The 25,244-nt window shown below is 41.2% G+C and overlaps 1 protein-coding gene across 1 annotated transcript in view; it reads right to left on the bottom strand.

Annotated features, from left to right (window-relative positions):
* Nucleotides 1-25,244, bottom strand: part of LOC124291726 (general vesicular transport factor p115-like) — a 32,161-nt gene continuing 6,917 nt past the window's right edge. The window contains 18 exon segments of the mRNA XM_046728796.1: nt 1-2,868; nt 4,801-4,962; nt 5,336-5,491; nt 5,680-5,874; nt 5,876-5,896; nt 6,113-6,228; nt 6,860-6,998; nt 7,506-7,624; nt 8,110-8,291; nt 14,421-14,542; nt 15,685-15,795; nt 16,113-16,318; nt 16,802-16,956; nt 17,846-17,934; nt 19,050-19,114; nt 19,409-19,484; nt 23,600-23,790; nt 24,990-25,110. Coding sequence (XP_046584752.1) covers nt 2,794-2,868; nt 4,801-4,962; nt 5,336-5,491; nt 5,680-5,874; nt 5,876-5,896; nt 6,113-6,228; nt 6,860-6,998; nt 7,506-7,624; nt 8,110-8,291; nt 14,421-14,542; nt 15,685-15,795; nt 16,113-16,318; nt 16,802-16,956; nt 17,846-17,934; nt 19,050-19,114; nt 19,409-19,484; nt 23,600-23,790; nt 24,990-25,110 — 2,301 coding nt within the window. The 3' untranslated portion in view covers nt 1-2,793.

Genomic DNA, 25,244 nt, shown 5'->3' with positions numbered 1-25,244 from the left:
TCGCTTCTCAACAGCCATTTATTCCCATGATGAGCGTGCGAGCGAGCGGGCGGACTCCTCCACATTCAAGACTTGTATGTACACAGACTCCTCATACACAGATACACTCACAACTGTACACAGAATAACTGGGTCCTCTGCTACATGGTGACGACCAGCAGGGTGATTAGGTGACATTATGGCCATGAAGAAATAGCTATATATTTGCAGAAAATATGAGAAATGATTTACAGTTCACAACAATAGTTATAGTTTCTGACTGATGTACACATTATTCTCCAATATAGGTCAAAGCAAGAGAATAAACATGAGATTAATGACGTATTGCATAGCATGTAAGATGGCAGCCATTGGGAAGGACATAAACAAGGAAAGTCTACTAGCCGAACAGTGATTTGACAGCAATATGTTTGAATTTCTACTAACCCAATTAATACCTCGAACAGTGCTAACTTCCATCCCAGGCAGGCATCTTGCTAAGCTCTGCATGCATCTTTATGTTTTACATGGGTATGTCTTTCTATCAAGGAGGAATATGGGGGAGAAATACAAATATAAAAAGATGCTGTATTTGAGATGTTTAAAGCTTTGAGCACCAACAATTGGTTAATTGGTTTTCTGAAAAACATAAAATAAGTCCTCTGTTTACCCTTCCTGTTTAAGCACCAGTGTTAATGTTTCAATTATCCACATAATTTAAGATTACAGCTCATCTGAAGAAGGGCTTAATGAAAATCAATCCTGGTAAGAGAAAAGTAGGGCAATACAATAGGAGTACTTAACATGTAAAGCTAGTATAGTAATTCTCTACACTTGCTCATAATTGTGCATATAGTAACACACCTAACTTTGTCACAGAATATGTTGGTCTGTGATTTCAGCATCAGCTGCAATGCATATTATCCTACTCAACATTTGCTAAGGACCAATGTAGTCATGTCTTTATACAAGGGTGTATTCCTTAGCAAATATTGAGTAGTATAATTAATACACATGTATGTTAGTGAATTTGTGTACATAACATAATGGGATAAGATTGACATCTCATATTTGAATAAATATTTCGGACACAACAGATGACCATGTGCAGTAAGTAGCCTATACTTGCTTACAGTGACATCATCATCATCATCATCATCCTGTCACACATGGCAGCAAACACATTTATAATATAAATTAAATAACAGTATCACTATGTGATTACATCAGCTATTTACAAATATCATACAGAGCATACAGGTAGAACCTAAATTCCAATCAAATTTGTTAAGAAATTAAAACATACTACATGTATATCAATAAAGAAATGACTTAATGAGAAACTAGGTATATCTTACCTTACTGATATACATCACTCAAAAGAAGTAACAAAAAACACCCAATGTTTTCATATGACTATAAATATGTCATGGCCATGACATTAACTATAGACATGAAAAAACACCAGATGTTCCTCAACTTCCATCAAGAGTATACATAAAGCTTGAGTATATTGGCAAAGAAATGACAAATAATTTGTCCTTTTGGCAATGTGCTTCAACTGCTAATGGTGGAAAGGTATATACAATTATACAAAGCACAAAACCTGATACACCAGTACACCATACACCAGTACACCCTACAACATACACTCCCTGATACACCTGGACTTCCAGAACTTCCCATAAAAAAATAAATTCAGGTTACATTTTTGTAGATAGAAACTATACATGGACAGAATTAATTCAAATATTTAGGATCATGATTCTGAATACATGAACAGTCTTAAAGATAAAGAGTAACAATGCTTGTTGAGCTACAGGTGCTTCATATCTAAACAGCATTAACAGGAAATAAGAAACAAGATTTATAACAAGAAACCTAAATCCAGTCCGATGCATTGTCATCAGTTGGTGTCTTTGCCATGAAGGATGGTGAAGTGTATCGTTCTGGTAATATGCCATAAGGGACATATATAGCATTCAAAACTAAGAGCTTTAACAAGAAAATTCAGAGGATTTTTAACATTATATATAACCTTTACATTCAATAATGTAAAACTAAACTTAAAAGCCTCTTCCTTTTAATTGGTAGTATTAACATCAATAAAACACAAGTCGACATGATCAAGTCATCAGATATAAAAATAGCAACATGAACTTTAAGTCTTTTTAACTAACATTTGTTGCCGAATTACAGCTTTGTAGCAGGTCCAGATAAATGCCAGGTCACATGATCCATGTTTGGAATAAGACACAAAACAATATGTCACTTAGTCTGCTAGCTTTTGGACCAAAGTAACTTCAAGAAATCTTATATTTTGGACTTTGTCTATCACATTAGTACTACACATCCAGTATTTGATGCCCCTTCTATTTATCAGGAAACATGTGAATCCCTCTGAAAGTTTGGATCATCACCGTTTTAAATCAACTGTTAGTGATGTTATAACTGAACATCAGATAAAGCTATACTATATCCTAATGCGAATAACATAATATTGATAATTAACCAATCAGTGAACTTGGGTGCTCAACAAATCAAACAATTTGTAGGCTTAAAGATAACTTGAAAGGGTCAACCAGTCAGTAATGATGTCAAACCAATCGAGTGAAGTTATCAAAGTTGTTGTCATCTGAACAAGTATATCAGCGACTGACCAATAAGATTCCTACTTCCTGCAGTCATGTATTCCATGACTAGTAAGGTCAACGCATCACTTGTTCAATGGGGATTCAGCACATCTCTCTGTATGTTCTGAGGCAACCAATCACATGTAGCACCACTTGTATGCTGCCACTAGGATTGTGCCCGTCAATCATCACCTCCATCATAATCATCATCATCTGCAAGGTCATCCAAGTCCTCGTCATCCTCATCTTCATCGACCTATACAACACAAACTTGGTGAGTGAGTGAGTATTGCTTTACGATGCTTTTAGCAATATTACAGCAATATCACGGTGGGCCACACCAGAAATGGGCTTCACACATTGTACCCACATTGTACAATTAATCAGGGTACCAAGCAGCTCAGAGGGTAAGAATCCAAACCACAAAGGAGCATTCCTTATGCTCATGTGATCACCCCTGCGTGTAAAGCAGAATACGACATGTATTTGTACAACCATCACACACACAAAGTATCTCAGCTTGATTCAGTAGGTATGGATTTGATTTCATTGCCTTTTGGCATATTCAGAATGTTGACAATAATTGAATACCAAGTGGTTGCAAGCAGCATTTGAGGTTTTCAAGGAAGTGAGTTAATGGTCTTTTAGCCTTATTATCATGTTGCAATCTGAACACCAAGTGGTTGAAAGTGAAGCAGCAGTTTCGGTTCTCATGCCAAAAATATCTGCCAAGGTCCTTATTTGGGGGGGTCATGAATGCAAGGCTAAGTAGCTATGATATTACATACAATGATGGAAGACTTACGGGATGCCCAAGTTCCTTCAGCTTGGCCTTGTAGGTAGCTATGATATTACATACAATGATGGAAGACTTACGGGATGCCCAAGTTCCTTCAGCTTGGCCTTGTAGGTAGCTATGATATTACATACAATGATGGAAGACTTACGGGATGTCCAAGTTCCTTCAGCTTGGCCTTGTAGGTAGCTATGATATTACATACAATGATGGAAGACTTACGGGATGCCCAAGTTCCTTCAGCTTGGCCTTGTAGGTAGCTATGATATTACATACAATGATGGAAGACTTACGGGATGCCCAAGTTCCTTCAGCTTGGCCTTGTAGTTGCTATGATATTACATACAATGATGGAAGACTTACGGGATGATTGGAGGTAGACTATGGAAGACTTACGGATGCCCAAGTTCCTTCAGCTTGGCCTTGTAGGTAGCTATGATATTACATACAATGATGGAAGACTTCCACGGGATGCCCAAGTTCCTTCAGCTTGGCCTTGTAGGTAGCTATGATATTACATACAATGATGGAAGACTTACGGGATGCCCAAGTTCCTTCAGCTTGGCCTTGTAGGTAGCTATGATATTACATACAATGATGGAAGACTTACGGGATGCCCAAGTTCCTTCAGCTTGGCCTTGTAGGTAGCTATGATATTACATACAATGATGGAAGACTTACGGGATGCCCAAGTTCCTTCAGCTTGGCCTTGTAGGTAGCTATGATATTACATACAATGATGGAAGACTTACGGGATGCCCAAGTTCCTTCAGCTTGGCCTTGTAGGTAGCTATGATATTACATACAATGATGGAAGACTTACGGGGATGCCCAAGTTCCTTCAGCTTGGCCTTGTAGGTAGCTATGATATTACATACAATGATGGAAGACTTACGGGATGCCCAAGTTCCTTCAGCTTGGCCTTGTAGGTAGCTATGATATTACATACAATGATGGAAGACTTACGGGATGCCCAAGTTCCTTCAGCTTGGCCTTGTAGGTAGCTATGATATTACATACAATGATGGAAGACTTACGGGATGCCCAAGTTCCTTCAGCTTGGCCTTGTAGGTAGCTATGATATTACATACAATGATGGAAGACTTACGGGATGCCCAAGTTCCTTCAGCTTGGCCTTGTAGGTAGCTATGATATTACATACAATGATGGAAGACTTACGGGATGCCCAAGTTCCTTCAGCTTGGCCTTGTAGGTAGCTATGATATTACATACAATGATGGAAGACTTACGGGATGCCCAAGTTCCTTCAGCTTGGCCTTGTAGGTAGCTATGATATTACATACAATGATGGAAGACTTACGGGATGCCCAAGTTCCTTCAGCTTGGCCTTGTAGGTAGCTATGATATTACATACAATGATGGAAGACTTACGGGATGCCCAAGTTCCTTCAGCTTGGTCTTGTAGGTAGCTATCTGAGTATCGTTGTCAGCTAGCAGCACAAGGAGGTCCTCCTGCTCCTTCTTGATGGTGTCCAGCTCTTCCTGCATCTCCGCCTTGTCAATCTGGTACTTCTCCTTCTCTTCTTCCAGCACCTGACATGGAATAGATATCATTTATTTTCCTGTAAATACCGTTGTCACACTCTTCTTCAAAAGCAATATCAGGTACCTCCCTTAATTACTGCTGTCACACCTTGACATGGAATCGATATTGGTTATCTCCCCTCACTACTGTTGGTCAGTTACCTCCCCTTGAATGCTGTTGCCACAGCTTGACAAGGAACAAATATCAGTTACCTCCCCTTCAACATTGATGTCACACCTTCTACAAAGAATATATGTTAGTTACCTCTACTTGAACATTATCCTCATCACTAATGAGCTAAAAAAATCTTCCCGTGCAAGTACACAGGTACTATTACAGTTACACCATGATGGACTGCAGTATAATCAATTCAATACTTACTCTGCCTTTTTCTATGTTGTTTAAACTTTCTTCATTTGATTTTTTCACTCTTTCTTGTAACTTTTTATTTTCGTCTACAAGAGAATCTATTTTGGATTGCATCTCTGAGTTGTCTCCCCCTGAGGGTGTGTTTGATACTTCTGTAACTTGTTGTTTCTGTAAGGAAAACATATGATTCATACTTTACAATAGGCACATTCACCCTGAAAACTTAAATAATCAGTTAAAAAATTAGTTTAAAATGTTGAAATAGAATTACAAAATTAACACTCTGTATAGAGTGTAAAGTTTTTCTAAGAAAGTATTGTTCAGTGAATGCTACCAGTTACAGCACAAGCACTTACTAATTCTTCTACTTCTTTATTGGCTGCTTCTAATTGGGATTTAAGTGTTGAAAGTTCTTTGTCTCGGTCTGCTACTGTGCGTTTCACTTCCTCATGGTCGATGTTCAGTCTGTTAAGTGTGGCTTGTAGCACAGCTGCTTCGTTAGGGTTATTTTCTTTATCCTCTTCTCCACTCTGCTCAATGACTCGTGCCTCGGGCCACTGTCAGGTCATTTTTCTGAGAAAAGTAGTCAATACTTGCAACTAACTTTTGATAGGAAACCTCACATACATGGTACTTTTACGTAGTCTAAATAATCAATGTGGAGTTTTGGTGACTAATGTCAGTTAATAGTGCCGAGTTCACTTCAACATGGATATGTCACAATACTGAAAACATACTCTTACTGATAGGCTTCATTATCAATAGCGTTTAATATCGCAGATGTCTTACCAGTCTATCAATCTGGGCATCTCTCTGTTGTAAAGATTCCTTCAATTCAGAGACATTCTTCTGAAGCCCTGCAATTTCCTCATCCTTCTTGCCATCCACCTGGGGATCCTTGGAACCTGCAGCCAATCAGAACAGTCACAGCATGCAAACACAAGACAATCACTTGTTCATGACAATACGTTAGCATGTCCAGATGACATAACGCTAAAGTTCTCTAGTTGTAACTGAGACAGAACCTTCACTGGAAAGATCTGTGAAAATATACACCTGACTGGTGACAAATCTGTTAGGATGAAGGTAACTCATCCAAAACAGTGGTATCGAGGACATTGACCTAGGTTCATGGAAGCTTATGAGTGACGTTGTATGACACAGTCAACACTATTCCATCTTTATCAGGGGCAGCCTGTACATAATTTAGCCCTGGCCAAGCAAACTTGTGACAATTAGCCCCAGCAAAGAATTGTGGAGGTGGGTTGGCATGCTACACCACTTGATCCTCAGTAGTAAATGTGTAATACATGCTTGGGACCCAAGGGGCAGGAATTCTAGGGTCACAATTTTCTCTGGAATTCTCAAACAGGGAAGGGCAAGGAATGGAAACCAGTTTGTCCCAGAATCCCCTCAGGGAGAAAGCATTAACTTCTGTGGATGCAAGTTGGTCTAAAGCAGGGAAACAACTGCGGGATTTTGCGACACAATTTGGCCCAGAGTCCTTACAGAATTGTGGATGAAGGAACTGCTCACCTTTCTGGGCTTTGTAGAGAGCGTTCTGGTCTTTCAACTGCTGAACTTGCTCTCGGAGCTCGGTCAATTCACTATTTGCTAAAGTATAACTGGCCTGAACCTCTTCTAGTTCTTGTCGAACCTGCTGTAGATGCTGATCCTGAAACCAAAGGAGTCAGAAGATGTAATACGCTGCCTGCACCAGACACACACCTTGTCCCTTGATACATACATATTTTCCTGTATCTTACGCTATAGTCCAGCAATATCACGGTGGGGGACACCAGAAATGGGTTTCACACATTGAACAAATCACACACAGGTCTACAGTGTGACAAGCAAACGCTATAGCTACATCACTACATCACTGCCCCCAATGTTTAGAATTAACAACTCTTGATAAATAATCTCACTGCCTAATGCTGTAGACAGTACATGCAGGTACGATCAACATGTAATTACTTCTATGTCAAGTACAATCATTTAACAACCCTCCCACACACACCATGAGAGTATCATACAAACGTTACACAGCACATGGACATGCTGATACAGTAACTGGTACATATACAGCATCTTCACACACCATGAGAGTATCATACAAACGCTAAACAGCACATGGACATGATGATACAGTAACTGGTACATATACAGCATCTTCACACACCTGTTCAGTGATGAGCCCCTTGTACTGGTCCACGATCTTCTCATGTTCGTGTATACTAGCTGCCTTCTTTGTCCCCTCCGGTGTGCTGTTGTCGTCCGATAAATTTCGTAAAACTTCATCTGTAACAGGATACATTAACATCATTCACACAGGGAATTTGCACAGGGCAGTCTTCTACTTCAGCCAAAACAAAAGCTGAAGTCTAGTGAAATTCTACTGGTGAAGTTTGGTTGGTGAAGTTAATCTCAGCCTAACATGCTTCAAAACATTTCTATTATAACAATGTACTAAAAATAGAATTAGGAGCGAAGCCCAGTCCACCGACTTCAATGGTATGGTGACAGGTTGCTACGGATACTGATCCAAGAGAGTTTACATGTAAAAATAAATGTCAACAGTTCAGCAATTCAAATGGATGTAAAAAACAACAAGTTCCACTGAAAATGACAGACTGGGTCTCAGTCAATCAGAATCCACCATTCATGTGTAAGAAAAGTGAGGATAGTCTGGATCTTCACCACGAACTGGAGCTTCACGAACATATTGCATCTCACCAGCTCGCAGCATAATGACCCACATAATGGTCAATATCATATAAACTTACTTTCTAAGTACTTGAACAACCTTGTGAATTCATAATCAAACAGAACTTCATTGGGCTGCTTGTGGTTAAGGTGGGGCCTCTTGGCAGCCCTTGTATAACTTTCGTGTTTCAACACCTGGGAGAGTCGATCTGTGAAGGCCTCCAGTCCAATTCTTTTTTCAATAATCTGACGAAGTGAGGATCTGGAAAACACAGAGTTACTAACGTAGGAAGAGCCAAAGATTAATGTTTTGGGTATAGAACTATGGTAATTGTTAGTAACTATGATAACCAAGGCATTACATGAAACACAGTTCACTCAATGTGTTACGGTTAATATATTGCCATGACAATAGGTTCAAGAATCCCCTTCGAACCAGCAAAATATAACACAGACAAGTCTAAAATATTCAGTAATTGGAAATTTTAATATAAATTGTAATTTATATACTTATCCTATCTCACGACTTGCACCTCTCTCTCTTGCTTCGACTTTTAGTGGAACGACTGTAAACTTTTGTCAATAGGCCTCCTTGTCCATTCGCCCGTGCACTCCATGCTGCTCTCCTTAATTAGCTTCCTAGTTCCTAAGAAAGCTTGCAGCATGCTCCACTAATTGCCCACGTGACTACCTTGAATGATCATTTTCATCTTGGAGCCAACATTGTAATCTGAGTAGTGGGGAGGCCGGGCGGGCATCTTTGCGTGACATAGGATAAGTATATAAATATACAATTTATATTAAAATTTCCAAATGTTTAAAATTATCCTATCTCACGACTTGCACTTATCCCACGGTTGGACGGCGGGCCGCAGATTACCCTTCTGTCTGGACAGTGCAAACAGCTGGTCTTGGGGCTGTATGGACTGATGACAACCGTAGATAGCGATGTACAAGGGAGGCCTGTTACGCATGCACGCAACTCCTATGCTTGTAGTGGGTTCTCCGGAACCCCTTGGCTTACTAAGCACAACGTCTCCCAGGGAGATGGGTGCTCCCGAGCGATGTGGTGTTCGGCAGCGACCTTGTACAAGACAAGGGACGCAACTCGGCAAGTAGGCATCGCCTCGCCACGATTTACAAGGTACCCCCGTAATTATAGTCTTGCGACTAGAATCGGGCCAGCCCCTGCTTCAAGAAGGCCCCCCAGACACCGACCGAGGCAGGTGAAAGAGAAACACAACTCGTCATCTCCAAGGTTTAACGTTCAGTTCTGGGCAGCATCAAATTGACCCTCACTCCTTTGCCTAAGCTTAGTCAAAGGATGTGCCCGGCAACTTTGGAGGCAGAACGCAACAAAATCCATTGGAATTCGGGAGTGTCACACTTCATTGACGTAATTGCTCCGTGGAGTAGAGGTCAGTAAGCGTGAATGTTGAACACCTCTGCAACGTCATACTGATTGTGCCTCAGGTCCTGGGGCCACGATAGTTGGCCGTATTCTGATGCCTTGGTATGGAGGCCAAGTGAAGTAGTTCTTAAACAACCCATATAATGAGAACAAAAGGTTGAGATCCAGTTCAACTTTTATTCAGTATATACAAGGAAGCAGTAGCGCGAATGCAGAATCGTCCCTCATCTGCGTTGTTGGGCCAATGTAAGCTGCTGAGCCAATACAAGAGGTCCGAACTGGTGTAGTCCCTGGACATCCGTGACAGACAGGTCTCGCAGGTAATGTGAAGAGAAGACTGTATCAGAACGCAAGAAGCAACCTTCCATGATAGCGGTCAAGGAGCAGTTGCGATGGAGGGCCATCATCGAGGCTAGTGCACGAGTCACATGAGGATTGGAAGCGGCTGGAGGAGGCAACCCTGCAAAGGTGTAGGCTCGCAGGATCGTGGCACGCATCCAGAAGGCCAATGTGGTCCGGGAAACCTCAGTTCTTGAAGTGGTCGACAAGGGTATGAAGAGGCACTTTCGTAGCCGTCGACAATCCTTGGAGGCAGCAAGGTAACATGTAGAGCCATAACAGGGCAGAGTGTCAAATCTTCATTATCATCAGGCCCAAGAATGGTGGACAACAGGGGAATGATAAACATCCGGTCCGGTTGCCCTGGCAGTTGGTTTTTCGCAATGAAGTCCCAGCGGAGACCCCGGAAAGCCTTGCCATGCTTCTTCTGCTCGAACAGCACCCGATTGACATCAAGCGCATGCAGTTTAGATATACGAGCAACGGTAGCCAAAGCTACCAGGAAGAATGTCTTGAATGTCACTTGTTCGAAGTCCTTGTCTTCCAAAGGTTCATAATCTGTAGAAATCATATGACAAAGGATGATGGTCAGATCCCAGTAGACTCTGCAACTCGGGAACAGTGGAAATCTTGACCTGAGCAGAGGTGGAAGTGGGAGATGCAATTCCCCTAACCTTGCAATAGTCTTCAAACTTCTTCCACTTGTTGTCATACAAGGAACGGGTCAAAGTACGATGCGCTGAAGTGATAGCTGTGCCCTTCTCGGTGGGAGTAGCCCTTAGCTATGAGAGACCTCTGAAGATGCGCCAAACTTGTAGATTGAGGGTCTGAGGTGACCCGTGGCGCAGTTCCAAGTGAGGGTGAAGAAGTAGGTCGTCCCGGTTGGGAAGGCTCTGCCAGGCTTCTTAGGTTGACGAACCATCTCTCGCTGGCCAGAAGTGTGCGACCAAAAGCAGTAGTATGTTGCTGGTGGCCAATAGTTTCTGTATAACTTTTGGCAGCAGAGCTGGAGGGGGAGTAACTTCCACTCTCTCGGGGACGGTCGGTTGGATCTGGACATGGCATCGGCGATCACATTTTTACCCCGGGAATGTGTCTGGCTACGATGTTGAGTGAGTTGATGAGATGGAAGAACCTGATCGCCCATTGTAGCAGATTCGCCGAGCATGTCGAGCCTAGATGATTTATATGCCAAACCACTGTCGAATTGTCTGATTGGATCAACAGACTGGTTGAAGCCTTGAATTCTAGCTCGTTTATATGAAGTACCCGTTTGTCGGATGACCACAGCCCGGCCACTTGGTGGTCGAGGAAGTGAGCTCCCCAACCCATGAAGGATGCATCGACGAATAGGTGATGAGTCGGTGCAAAGGGCATCATAGAGACTCGGGCGCAAACATTCCGTTCGTCGAACCACCATTGAAGGACTGGACGAAGTAGTTCTGCAAGGCAAATTAGTTCCTTGGGGTTGTTGGCCTGAAGGTACGGGCGTAGAAATCACTGTATCGGCCGAAGTTGGAGCTGGCTTCTGTAAGTTAAGGCTTGAGCTGACGTCAGAAGGCCCCGTAGCTCCTGCCACTGTCGTAAGGTTCTCACCTGAGACTGAGCTGGAGGAATGCATCACTGAATCTTTATCCACCTGTCATGAGGGACGAACATCATCCCCTGATGAGTGTCGAACAGTGCTCCGATGAATTGGAGTGTCTGAGTCGGTATTAGTTCTGATTTCGCGATGTTCAACAGCCACCCTAACTGTCTGAGCAGCATGGTGGTGAACTAAAGCTGGCGAAGCAATACGATTGGGTCCTGTTGAGCCTGGATGCAACCGTCTATGTAGCTTTCGAAGGTGATCCCTTGAAAGTGGAGGAAGCTCGTTATGGGCTTGGTAATTCTGGTAAAAAGCCACGGGGCTGTGGAAATTCCAAATGGTAGGACTTTCCATTGGTATTGATTCCCGTTGAACACGAAGCGAAGGTACTTCCAGTGTTCTGGATGTATCGGAACGTGACGATAAGCATCCTGAAGATCTAGGCTGATGAGGTCGTCTCCCTTCTTCAGGATGGTGTGTAAAAGGTTGATCGACACCATCCTGAAGTGAGGCGGTGGAAGCAGGAATCGCGCATTGAACAACTTTATATTGAAGATGAGCCGGAGTTTGTTGGAATGTTTCTTTGGAACCAAGAAGATGGGGAGTAGAATCATGGAGTGACGGGCGATGGACCTAGGAGCTCTATTGCGAGTTTGTCTAATAGTGTACCTATTGTGGATTGCAGAGACTGAAGCTGGTCCACAGGGTGTGAGCGATGAGCCGGATGCGACGTCGGAGGTGGACTGCCAATAACGGGTAGCTGATAGCCGTGAAGCAGCAGGTTGGTGATCTGGATTTGTAAAGTGATCTGGATCGATTCGATGCACTAACTGGAAACAGTGATCGTGATCTGGATCTATATGGTGATCTGGATCGAACAGGTGATCTGGTTTGCATTTGCAATCTGGATCGGTTCGGTGATCTGGATCGGTCTGGCGATCTACTTCGATGTTGTGATCTGGATCGGTTAGGTGACCTAGATTGGTCCGATGATCTACTTCGATGTTGTTATCTGGATCGGTCCGGTGATCTGATTCGTTGTGATCTGGACCAATTTGGTGATCTGGATTGATCAGGTGATGTGGATCGTAGTTGTGCTCTGGATTTTGACTGTGATCTAGATCGGGTTTGTGATGGTGATCTGGATCGTGAAGGTGATCTAGATTGTTGTGGTGATCTAGAATGATGTGGTGATCTGGATCAGCGATTAGGTGACGAAACCCGAAGTGTTGATTCATGATGAAAGGCCCCCGGCGACACTGTTGTAGCCAGCTCTGTCCGGATCAAGGAACTGTGGGGGGGCAGTTGACTGGTTGAACGTGGTTGGCCAGGCTCCAAACAAACTGAGACAGTCGAGGGGATATGTACCGATGATCTGGATGATGATAATGTCGATCTAAGGTCTCCTGGTAGTGTAGATGCGACAGGTAACGATGAATTATTGATCACAACCACCCGCGAGTGATCTGACGCTATGGAAGGAGGTGATTGATGCATACGTAATAGGTGCCGAAGGTCCTCAGATAGGTAGGAATCTGATGAAGCGTCCATAAAATCCTCTTGAACCACAGACGTCGCTCTCTTGCATGAAAGTACGATTTTCTGTCGCTGTAACTTGATATGCTTGGCGGGAGTGGGATCAGATTCTGTTGATTTCCTGTCTCTATCAGCGATTCTCCGGGAGCAAACACGAAGGTAGGCCTTAAAATCCACATCTTTTAGTGAATTACATTTGCCACATCGTTTGTTCCAGTTACATTGTCCAATACAGTCACTGCAAGACAAGTGAGGGTCGAGGGACGAATAATTCATCTTGCATTGAGCACAAACTTTCCTTTTCCTTGAGTGATTATCTGTTTTCCCCATGATGTTAGGGTGAAATAATGTCCCTAATATAAAGCACGTCCACACAGTAGTGCGACAAGAAGGAGAATAATCATTCAAGGTAGTCACGTGGGCAATTAGTGGAGCATGCTGCAAGCTTTCTTAGGAACTAGGAAGCTAATTAAGGAGAGCAGCATGGAGTGCACGGGCGAATGGACAAGGAGGCCTATGTAAAAAAGTTTACAGTCGTTCCACTAAAAGTCGAAGCAAGAGAGAGGTGCAAGTCGTGAGTTAGGATAAGTTTAAAAATTATATTGAACAAACAATGAGCAAGATACAATGAATCACAACACAGATTTTTAGTACAATGCAATTGAGTCACAAATCTAAAGTTTTGAGTCACAAATATAAAATATCAACTCACCACGAGCCTTGGTAATTACAGTGAGATAAGATATTCTATATGAAGATTGTTTACAAATGAGAGCAGTCAGACACGAAGTGTCAGGGTCAGACCATGTTGACGAAGGCAAATAACGATGGTAGGCAACTCCAGTGACATGAAAAGTCCCGTGTAATTCTGTGTGTCAGTCTGTGTGTGCCAACACAACAACCAGCCTTTATATATACTGACACAGATTCTAGAACTTTTGAGCAAACCATGGCTGTATCATTATTCTCTCAGAACTTTCATGAAATCTGTGGAAAACTCCACGACATGACGAAGTCAACACATATAGAACCTGTCAAGGGAGGTAACTCTGGAGCACTATCCCAAAAGACGTGCCGCTAAAATACTATTGCCACTGAACATATATGACGCGAAATGGGACCCACAACCCACACTCAAAACTTAAAACATTGTGACTCATAATAACTATCACCTAACCAATGTTATTACAAATTACAAAAAACACACTCGTAACAAATGTTTAACAAGTGCCTCAGCTATATTCACAACAGTTTGTCAGTTGAGACAAAACAATCCAGAGATCATTGGAATGAGTACTGCTCCTCACCATCAGGATATGTGGACCACACTCAACCAGGCCACTGATCAGCGTGGTCAGCTTAGCTTGTGGGGACCTATTGTAACCAACAATCCCCATGTGGAGATCAGCTACGATTGTTGGGAACTTATTGTAATCTGGAAACCCATTTCACTAAAGACCAATATATGCGCCCCCCAGAACTACAAACCACATTTACCACAAATTAACCCAACTCACTTGGTGAAAGAATCTGTTTGGTCATCATTGAAGAGTATACAAATGCCGAGAAGTATGGCACACAACCCCTGGACCAATGTCTCTAGCTCGTCCCCATCAGAGCCGGACACCTGGGATATCAGCTGATAGGGTTAAGGACACGTCACACAGACATACGGGAACAGGGATGATGAACAAAAGAAATATAGTCACAAATTAAGGGGTAGCTTTACTGCATGATGTCCCACATGAAGATGTGTAATTACTACATCTTAATATTGCTCTTGATGACATTTGTTTTGTCTGAAAGCTTTTAGAGAAAATGCGTTCACTTTTGGTGGCATGTATATGGTGCATCACATATGTGTACATATGTACAAGATTTCAGTGCTCAATTACCGGTACATAATGATAGGTCTCACCACCATGTGTGGTGGTGTATATGGCAGGTGTTACCACCATGTGTGGTGGTGTATATGGCAGGTGTTATCACCATGTGTGGTGGTGTATATGGCAGGTGTTATCACCGTGTGTGGTGGTGTATATGGCAGGTGTTACCACGTGTCATGGTTATTATGGCAGTGTTATCACCATGTGTGGTGGTGTATATGACAGGTGTTATGTGTGGTGGTGTATATGACAGGTGTTATCACCATGTGTGTAGGTGTATACGACAGGTGTTACCACCATGTGTGGTGGTGTATATGGCAGGTGTTCTCATCATGTGTGGTGGTGAATATGGCAGGTGTTACCACCATGTGTGGTGGTGTATATGGCAGGTGTTATCACCATGTGTGGTGGTGTATGTGGCAGGTGTTATCATGTGTGGTGGTGTATATGACAGGTGTTATCACTATGTGTGGTGGTGTATACGACAGGTGTTATCACCATGTGTGGTGGTGTATGTGGCAGGTGTTATCATGTGTGGTGGTGTATATGACAGGTGTTATCACCATGTGTGGTGGTGTATATGACAGGTGTTATCACCATGTGTGGTGGTGTATGTGGCAGGTGTTATCATGTGTGGTGGTGTATATGACAGGTGTTATCACCATGTGTGGTGGTGTATACGACAGGTGTTACCACCATGTGTGGTGGTGTATATGGCAGGTGTTATCACCATGTGTGGTGGTGTATATGGCAGGTGTTACCACCATGTGTGGTGGTGTATATGGCAGGTGTTATCACCATGTGTGGTGGTGTATGTGGCAGGTGTTATAATGTGTGGTGGTGTATTTGGCGGGTGTTATCACCATGTGTCGTGGTGTATATGGCTGAAGGATACATAAGGCACATTGGCAGAGTTGGACAGGAAGTGGGAGACTGAGATGGTGCAGTTAGACATCCAGCCACACATCAGCATGAGAAGCCCGATCCGTGTCTGCACCTTTCCACCCTGGGAAAACAAACAAAACAAATTCCGTAGCAATACACGGTTCTCATAAACCTTCTTACAGTTTGCAAGACATTATACGTTACACATATATAGCACAATCCCATACGTTCCATGAAATAATTTCACAGAGAAATTTTCATACTGAATACCACTCAAAAGATGTTAAGAAACACCCAGTTCTTTAATTACTACAGTGAAGCCGTCATGGCATTTGATAACCCATCCCATATTCATGCAATGTTGTAAACTGAAAGGGTCGGATTCCTTGAGAGTATTCCTTGAGAGATGTTTTGAGTAGCAATGGATCCTGATCCCACCTGTGAGAGCATGTTACAGCACTGTTGTAGCAGTGAGACTGGTGGGTTGCCGAGACTGGTGGCCAGCTGGACACGGAGCAGCTGCTCCTTCTGGGTGGGGTTCTCTAGGATGGCATGTAACATGGCCGTGGCGGCGAACCAGTTGGACAGCGAGTCACCACTGAACAGACCTCCACACAGTAACTGACCAGCAGTGATGGTGTTCACTACAACACAAACATAACACTCAAACATCACAAGCCTGGACAGTACTGTCCCAAACGGTTTGTTTTATGTTCAAAACTGCAGAGCATTATTCAACATATAACATACTGGCCTGTAAACAGCTGAGCATGTACCAAACAAACCATAATGATGCTAGAAGCAACGAACCATGCCATGGATAAGACAGACACAATCACACAGTCCTGAATAACTGAACCATATTGATGCCTTGATGACAAGTATATTTACCTACTCAGAATCCCAATATGTGTACAACAGGCCAAAATAGTGTCTTCCAGTCATGTGTCCTAACAGTACATACACTGTGAAATGATTCATTGTGATACATGTAATTGATGACTCCTTGTACTGATTTCATCTTTTAAAAAGTGAGGTTTATATGATATTAGTCTGAATGACGGCATGCACCCAGTATAATCCTGTACACAGCACTAAGGACATATGTAAGTGTGATAGTCTCTCACCGTCTGCCGTGGTGGGCAACAGAGTCTGTACAATCTGGGACTGCCCCACCTCGTTCTTGTACAGGAAGGACTGGAAGCAGTACAACACTGCACATCTCAACAGGAATGGCTGCTTCTCGTTCACCATTGACATCAGCAACACAACAATGGCAGGTCTGCAAACAATGAGTGAAGCAAATGAGTGAGTATCAATATTCCAGCAATAGCATGCTGGGGGTGACAAGAAACGGGCTTCACACATTGTACCAAGATGGGGAATCGAACTTGGGTCTTTGACGTGACGAGCAAATGCCTTAACTACTAGGAAGGCCATGAACAAATTAGGGTTTAATGTTGTGATTTATGATGCTGTGGGTAATCGAGCTTGCACTGGCTTAAAGCTTTTGTCTCAACGTATCCCCCTTTGGTGTAAGATCCTAAAACAGTTGTATGCCAGTTAAAGATGACATCAAATACCTATCAATGTCTGTATGACAACACATTAACATCAACCAGTTCAGCTGTGGATGGGACAGAATTAAACAACCCATGGTCTGCAGCCTTTGTACCACCTAAATCTACTCTGAGGTATCTTTCCATCCCTAATATTGAAATAGATGTAGCAGGTGATATACAGGTATGTAAAGGTATGTAGCGAAGTGTAGAACTTCCCAAAATGAACCACGCACATCCTTCTAGTAGAACGACGGCATGAAAAGTGAGATGCGAGGTAGACAGCTAGAGTTACCTGCTCTTGGCTGTAGGGGGCCCAGAGGGGCCCTTGTAGGGTGTTTTATGTGTTTTGTTTTGTAAATATTTTTATTCTAATATAGTTACAACTGTCGTAGGTTTCAAAAAGGTCATTTTAATGCTTATATGTACCCCAAGGAGGACTTCTTCTGAAAAAGAACAACCAGTTCAGCTGCGGATGGGACAGAATAAAACTCAACCCATGGTCTGCAGCCATTTTACCACCTAAAAATACTCTGAGGTGTCTTTCCATCCCTAATATGGAGATAGGAGTAGCAGGTGATATACATGAACCAGATCTATGCAGAGGCCTACCTGGGTGGGTTCGAAGGAGCAAGAACTGAGGCAAAGTATTCCTGGTTGGCAGGGTTTCCTCGGATCACTTCCGACACAGTGTTGATTGTCTGCGGACAAAACAAGCAGAACAAGTTCAGCTATAAAGAAACTGACTTCCAAAACCTTTTTGTCTATGGAGTTTTAACTGTAAAAACTAGAGCACAGACTCTCTGGCTATAGGATGGGTTATTGTTATGGCTGATGGAAACATTTACCCAAATAGAAACAAGTGTTTGCCACTGATATGATAATATTATAATATTGCTGCTAAAGAATGGAATATCTATATTTACTACTTTTTATTTTGGGGTCACATACAAGATGCCTGAAATGACTGGTGTCTGCATAATCACCCGATGTAGGCTGTCAACATACTTGAAAACATTGGGTGCAATGTTTTATGAGATATCGTCTTGAAAAAGAGGTCAAAGTATTGTGGTGGCCTTGAAGATAAGGTCAAGGTCACCCAAAATCAACTGGTGTCTGCATAATCCCCCAATGTATGCTGTCAACAAATTTGAAGACATTGGGTACAACAGTCCATGATGACTGTTAAGAAGAGTTTGAAAAGTGTTCAAAGTGTCGTGGTGACCTTGAAGATAAGGTCAAGGTCACCAAAATAAACTGGTGTCTGTGTAATCCCCCAATGTAGGCTGTCACCAAATTTGAAGACACTGGGTACAACAGTCATGAGATATCACGCTAAGAAGAGTTTGAAAAGTGGTCAAAGTGTCGTGGTGACATTAAAAATAAGGTCATGGTCACCAAAATAAACTGGTGTCTGTGTAATCCCCCAATGTAGGCTGTCACCAAATTTGAAGACACTGGGTACAACAGTGCATGAGATATCACGCTAAGAAGAGTTTGAAAAGTGGTCAAAGTGTCGTGGTGACCTTGAAAATAAGGTCATGGTCACCAAAATAAACTGGTGTCTGCGTAATCCCCCAATGTAGGATGTCATTAAATTTGAAGACATTGGGTACAACAGTTCATCAGATATCGTGTTAACAAGAATCGGGACGTACGTACGGCCGGACGCCGCTGAATACAGTGCCCCGTTCCGCGTTGCATTAGCCAATCAAATGGCATAGAATTATTTGCAAGAGATTATCCTTAAACCACTTTGAGGAAACTAGGCAATTACCAAAGTCTACAATAATGAGAGTGGAACCACCAGACTCACCTCTGTCAAAACATCGGCAGGAACGCCACTAGCCATCAGTATTGAACACAACTTCTTCAGGAGCCCTGCATTAAGTAAATAAATACTGTTTTCAGACAATTTATGCAAGGTTATCATTTGATGCAAATTATCAGTCGTAAAACACAACCTATTGGCTAGTTCTTTCCTGTAATTAACATAAGTAACCCAAATATTTATCAACAGATCCATTTACTAGTATCAGCTATCAAAGCCTTACTTAAACCTGGTTGCTGCCTGTTTTTCATACGAGCAACCAATATGTTTATCAATAGATCCTTGTTACCAAAATCTTAAAGACTATTTATTGCAGACGCTTTTCCAATTAAGTTAACACTTACCGCAAGAGTTCATGACCCTCTGACAGGAAGTCGTCTGCTGCTGAGGGTTGTTGGGAGAAACCATTGTTCGTACCAACTACAAGAGACGTTCACATGTCATACATACACATAGTAGCCCTTCCTAATTGGATGCACTGGATTTTGCTTGTTTGTATTTAAAAGTATGTGTTTGACAATCAAATTATCCAATATGCTTGCACAAAAATACACATCAAACATAATCTTTACCAAAAAAGTCAACCTGTTGTTTGTATCAATTATTCTTCAATAAAAACAGCTAACAAACTAAACAGCTCAAAAGCAGATATGACAACTTGAAGCAATGTCAAAATTGAAAGCAGAACAAAACACTGAAGGGTCATTTTTATAAAGAAAGATGACACATTGTGGCATTTCTCTTGGGAAAGGAAATGTTGCTCTGATGAACTAGAACATTCAGAACTAAACATGTTGGACTGATCTGATATAAATCAAATGAAGATGTTGATTTGATGAATCTGGAACTGATGATTCTGGACTGATTTGGAGAACCTGAAGACATCAGACAGAAGGAACATGGTTCAGCAGGAACAGTCAGACAGTTGGCTGAGTTGTAGGATGTGGCCAAGCAAAGACACAACAGATCTAACCAAGATAGTTTACAAAATCTGTCTGTTGACACTAGGGACCAATTGAATCCAGTATGATGACGATGCCGTTGATGCTGAGGTTTCATCACCTCAGACTCAAATCAAAACAATCAGCAGAATTCTTATTAATCTAGAAGACTGCCAGTAACATTGATCCAGGGACGTATTTGTCAAGAGACTCATAAACTGTAAAAATGATGTGTCAACTTTACGAAAAGAGAGGTGGATCAGAAATGTGGTGAATTTGTGGAGCGCTTGTAACGGTGCCCTGAACAGAGAACATTGTTCATACTATCAGTCACTGGCTGAATGGTCCAGACTCAAATGTTCTTAAGCCACGTCATATAGCTAGAATATTGCATACTTGGATCTAGTCTCAAAATAAGAAACATTAAATGGTCATGATGCGGGTCGTTTGCAATGTCACATGTTTCAATGCTTACAAAACAGATCCAACTGTACTATTTGTATTTACTATCATGATAAATATTACAGCTAAGAATAACTACAACAATATTGTTATATTGTAACTGACATATGATAACGGTTAGTGCAGACAGCTGCCATTCTTTGACTAAGAAAGAGAAGTATATAACACAAACAAGAAACTGGCCCTGTTGGGTATCTCAGCATATGAAACACATCAATTATAGTCTGTTTGATTTCATTTTAGACCGATGAATTGCTCACTACCACAAAATCTAATAATTGCAACAAAACCAAATTTTGCTCAGACCCATGAAATCGACAGACCAACTCTGATGATTTGCATAATAATTTTGGACACCCCGACTAAAAAAGTTGTTAACAAATGATCATTATTTTGTTATCACTTTTCGCTATTTCTTACGTGGGAAGGGACCACTTGCTGATAGGACAGTCAGGTCGTGAGTATCAACAAGCGTGGGTAGTGAAATTTCAATTTCACACATAAACTCGCGCACCTGGCTGTTCTACCAGCAAGTGGCCTGCCCTTGTAAGAAATAATGACCAGTGACAACAAAATAATGATCGTCTGTTAAACAACTTTTTTATTTGAGTGTCCAAAATTATGATAGAAATCATCAGAGTTGGTCTGTCGATTTCATGTTACTGTGCAAAATTTGGTTTTGTTGCAATTATTAGATTTTGTGTTAGTGAGCAATTCATTGGTCTAGAATGAAATCAAACGGACTATAGTTGCAAAAGGTGAGCACGTTTGAATGAAGCATTGGTCCACGATGGTGAATGACGGCGAGTTAGGTGAGGTTTAATGGGGGAGGCATTGAAGGACTAACCTGGGAATCATGGGAGATGCACATGACAGGGACCAGTGGGCTGTACAGGTTACTAGGAAAGGCACGTTACCATGGTAACAACATAGTAACCTGCACAGCATCATCACCTTGACAACCCACTGTTACCAAGCAGCCAATGATACATGTGTGCGGAGCCAGAATTTTAGTGGACTCGCAAAATTAAATTCATGAACAAAATGCTGAAATAATCAGTAAAAATCAATAAACCAAAATAACTGAAGCACTGTTCAAGAAAACTGAAAAGAAAAGAAACTTATTGACAGTAACCATGGCAACTGAAGCTCCTCTAACTAAAAACATTTCCCAGAAAGTACATAAAACGTAAACTATTCACACTTTCACAGAGACTCTAATATAGACAGAGTACATGAAACCTTTTGGTAGAGACAAACGAAAATCATTTGAAAGTTGTTCGAAGAGAAAATAAAAACTGTAGAAAGGACACAGAGGGAATATGAAAAATGATAATGATAATGACAATGACGACACCTGGCCTAGAGGTCACAGATGGAGACATATGCTAATGACAGACAAATGATGACAGGAAAGTCAGGTTCTTCAGGCTCACAGCATCACAAGCAGATCATCATGCAAAGAGACTGAGTGTAACACAGAACAGTAGTTTGGTTATAACATGCATGTTACTTTGATGCTGGAAATACAAGTGACTCACACCACAGTACTGACAACTAAGGATTGTAAGTGAGCATCAGCAGATCCTGCCAGGTCAAAAGAGATAGAACTCTGAATAGATATTTGCTGCAGCTATGACAGTCCATTATCCATCCATTAATAGAATGAGAATCAAAATTCAAAATCAATCAATTTCACTCAACTGAAATATTTTCAGCTTATCTGTGATAGCCTGTTCACAAATAAACAAGGGGCATAGGACTTCAACCAGGGAACCAAAGCCACATTCCAGTTTGTATTTGGGGGCATTGCAAAGGTGCAAAAGGTAGAGTTGATCATGAGCAAACCAAACTGAAATTATTGATTAACCTTTCCTACATTATCAAATTTTAACAATCACATCACCGTAGTGATTGTACTACCAGGAACAAAAACAAACTGAGTGACGTTTTTTTTTCTTCTTCATCTACCTTTCTATCAATTTCACAACAATTATTTCACAAAAGATTTAAATTAAACAAACCCATACCTAGAAAATAACCATAGTAAATGTCATTTCTTGCTTACATTACATATGGATTAAGCTTAGGCACAGTCTGAAAGTTTAAACAAATATAACTGACAACTGATGTCAATATCCCCTGCATAGACATAGAAAAGGGGAACAAGAACATTCTGATAAACGTCAAGAGGAATGAGACAATGGTTAGTAATGCACTCCATGCTAATTACCAGGGTTTTCCAATAATATCTTCACAGATTCTATCTATACATGATATTTGAAAATATTGCATTACTGTTTTTGATGCTGACATTCCAAAACAAAACAAAGTATTATTGGAAAACCTAGTACTACAAACGCATGCTTGTCCATGCTAACCTGTAGAAATCAAAGGTTTATTGGAACCATCATAAAGATTTAAAATCACAGGCACCAATTAATAATTGTGTATGTTTCATAACGTTCTACAGGAGCCAGAGGCAAACAATAGTATGTAGGTTCAAACTGATGGAAGATATATAATTTCTATAACAGGGACTAAGTGAAATCAATAAGACACTGTAGCTCACTTAAAATGTTTAACAAATATTATTTATAAATATGTAAACATATATTTATATTTAAGAAAATATTTTCAATTTTCTTCAGCAGACAAATATTTAAAAAACCAATAATTCTTGGAAAGTCCTCAAATAATTCTAATTGTATGAATTAGTTCAGACAAAATGAGATGTTTATAAAACCAGACACCCAAAGATGTAAAAAAATATTTAAAAATTTAGAAGGTATGTTTCTTATTCCATGAATCAAAAAGTAAAATATTTAAGAAAACTCATTTCCTGTAGGAATCAAATTTTATACATTATTTTAAATTTAATTAAAACTTTTAGAAAGCCAATTTTAAAAACTTAAAAAAAACCAACCAACATTGATGAGTCCGTATTCCTCCCCTTCTCTCCAAACATGTACACTCAAAAAGAAACAAAACTGAGAAGTAAGCCCATAGTTCCAATAAACCTTTACTTCATTCAAAATAAGAACCATCCACCACCAGCTGCCGTCCCATCTCCACCAAAATTCTGAGCACACCGGGTTGTTAGTTGTGTTAGTGATCACAACGTCAACTCACTTGCAGCATCAGATGGATGTTGGTAACCTTCTGAGCTGACCAGCCCCCCTGGGTGCTCTGCTGACCAGCGTCCAACTCAAAATATGGCTCTAGCTTCTGAATAAAGCTACCCTCTTTGAAAAAATTCTGATTTGAAATGTTGTTCTTGAGTAAATTAAGTAGCAACAGAAGACAATCTTCCACGACAATACCTGAAAAACAAGACTAACACGTTAGACATTAGAACATGGTGTAGCTTCTACTATTGCAATGACCTGACAAAATTCCTTACTCAGGTTAATATAAACAGTATGAAAATGTTCAGTAAATATTCTATCAAAGCACTGTATATCATAATGACGAGATTTGATTGGTTCACAGGATCTTGATAAAATACTATGCATCCTGCCTGTGAAGGAAATGAATTTCTGGGTGGGGGAATACATCCCTTATACCCTGCCACATAGAAAACATGCTCCTTATGAGCTGGAGAATGCATTACTTTTACCCTGATGCCAATAAGGAAATTGCACATTAGGCCTGAATGAAACCACTCGGACCCACAGCTTTTGTTTTCTGCAGGTCCTTATGGCCGACAGCTTTTTCATCCAAAATAACTATGAGTATTATTTCCATATTAAAACATAGGGCCTACACATTCTGATCAGGGCTCTTATTCTCGAAAGAATTCTTAACTCTGATCGTAGCCAATATGTTAAGCATGGGCTTAAGATGTTCGTAGGGCTATGAACATTTCGAGAATAGCTAGCCAGGACCCATAACTTGTTATGGTTCTGGGTACTTAGGGCCTGCAGCTTTTCTGGGTAAGAGCAAACACTGCACATGGCACAGCACAACTCAACTTCAGTTCAAAACAGCTGTTTTCTATCAATTTTTAATTTGTTCCAATTCTTTTTCACAGGCAGCTTGAAAACTGTTATCAAGATATATTTGTTGTAGCAGTATAACTAAAGTGATATGTGGTTTTATGCATCTCTAATTGGATTTTATACTACTCCTATCCCACTCGTGGTAATAACTGGAGGATGCATAAAATCACACATACCGCTTGTCATACAGCAACAACTTAAAGCGTAATGGGGCATTTGCTAGCAGACCACTAGAATTGGGGTGAATTTGAAATTAGCCCCAAGACTTGCAGATGCTGGAATGGCTGCAACATTTGTCAAACTTAATGCAATGCACAAGGCAACCTGCTTGTGTTACTGATTGCAACTTATGGGTCATTCTCAAATAACTGCAAACAACTGTCTTCCAAGTCAAGCTATTATTTGTTTTACTTTTGCTATAAGGCTATTGTATTCCCTTCAAGAAAACACGCATTTGAGACAGGTTTTGACCCTGACCCACACAAGTGAAAATGTACAGATGTGTCTTTATCTCTGCCTACCACCATCACTGTTGCCCTCATCTCGGATGATCTCGATGAGACGTTCAAATGCATTCTCAAATGCAACAATCTTTTGAATGTTGGCGTTCCCCTTCGTGAGTTGAATCAATAACAACAGTGCCTGTACAATCAGAAGGAAAGAGAACACAACTCAGACAGCTCAATGCTTCTTCATGCTATACATTATTAAGGATCAGTTGTGCTTTGGAATCTCAAGAGGAATTATTTAGCAAACAAAGGTTGACCAAACTAAAA

Source organism: Haliotis rubra, unplaced genomic scaffold, assembly GCF_003918875.1.
Source record: "Haliotis rubra isolate DU_JTF1 unplaced genomic scaffold, ASM391887v1 Scf5, whole genome shotgun sequence".
NCBI classification, from domain to species: Eukaryota; Metazoa; Mollusca; class Gastropoda; order Lepetellida; family Haliotidae; genus Haliotis; species Haliotis rubra.
This window is presented reverse-complemented; position numbering and strand designations above follow the sequence as displayed.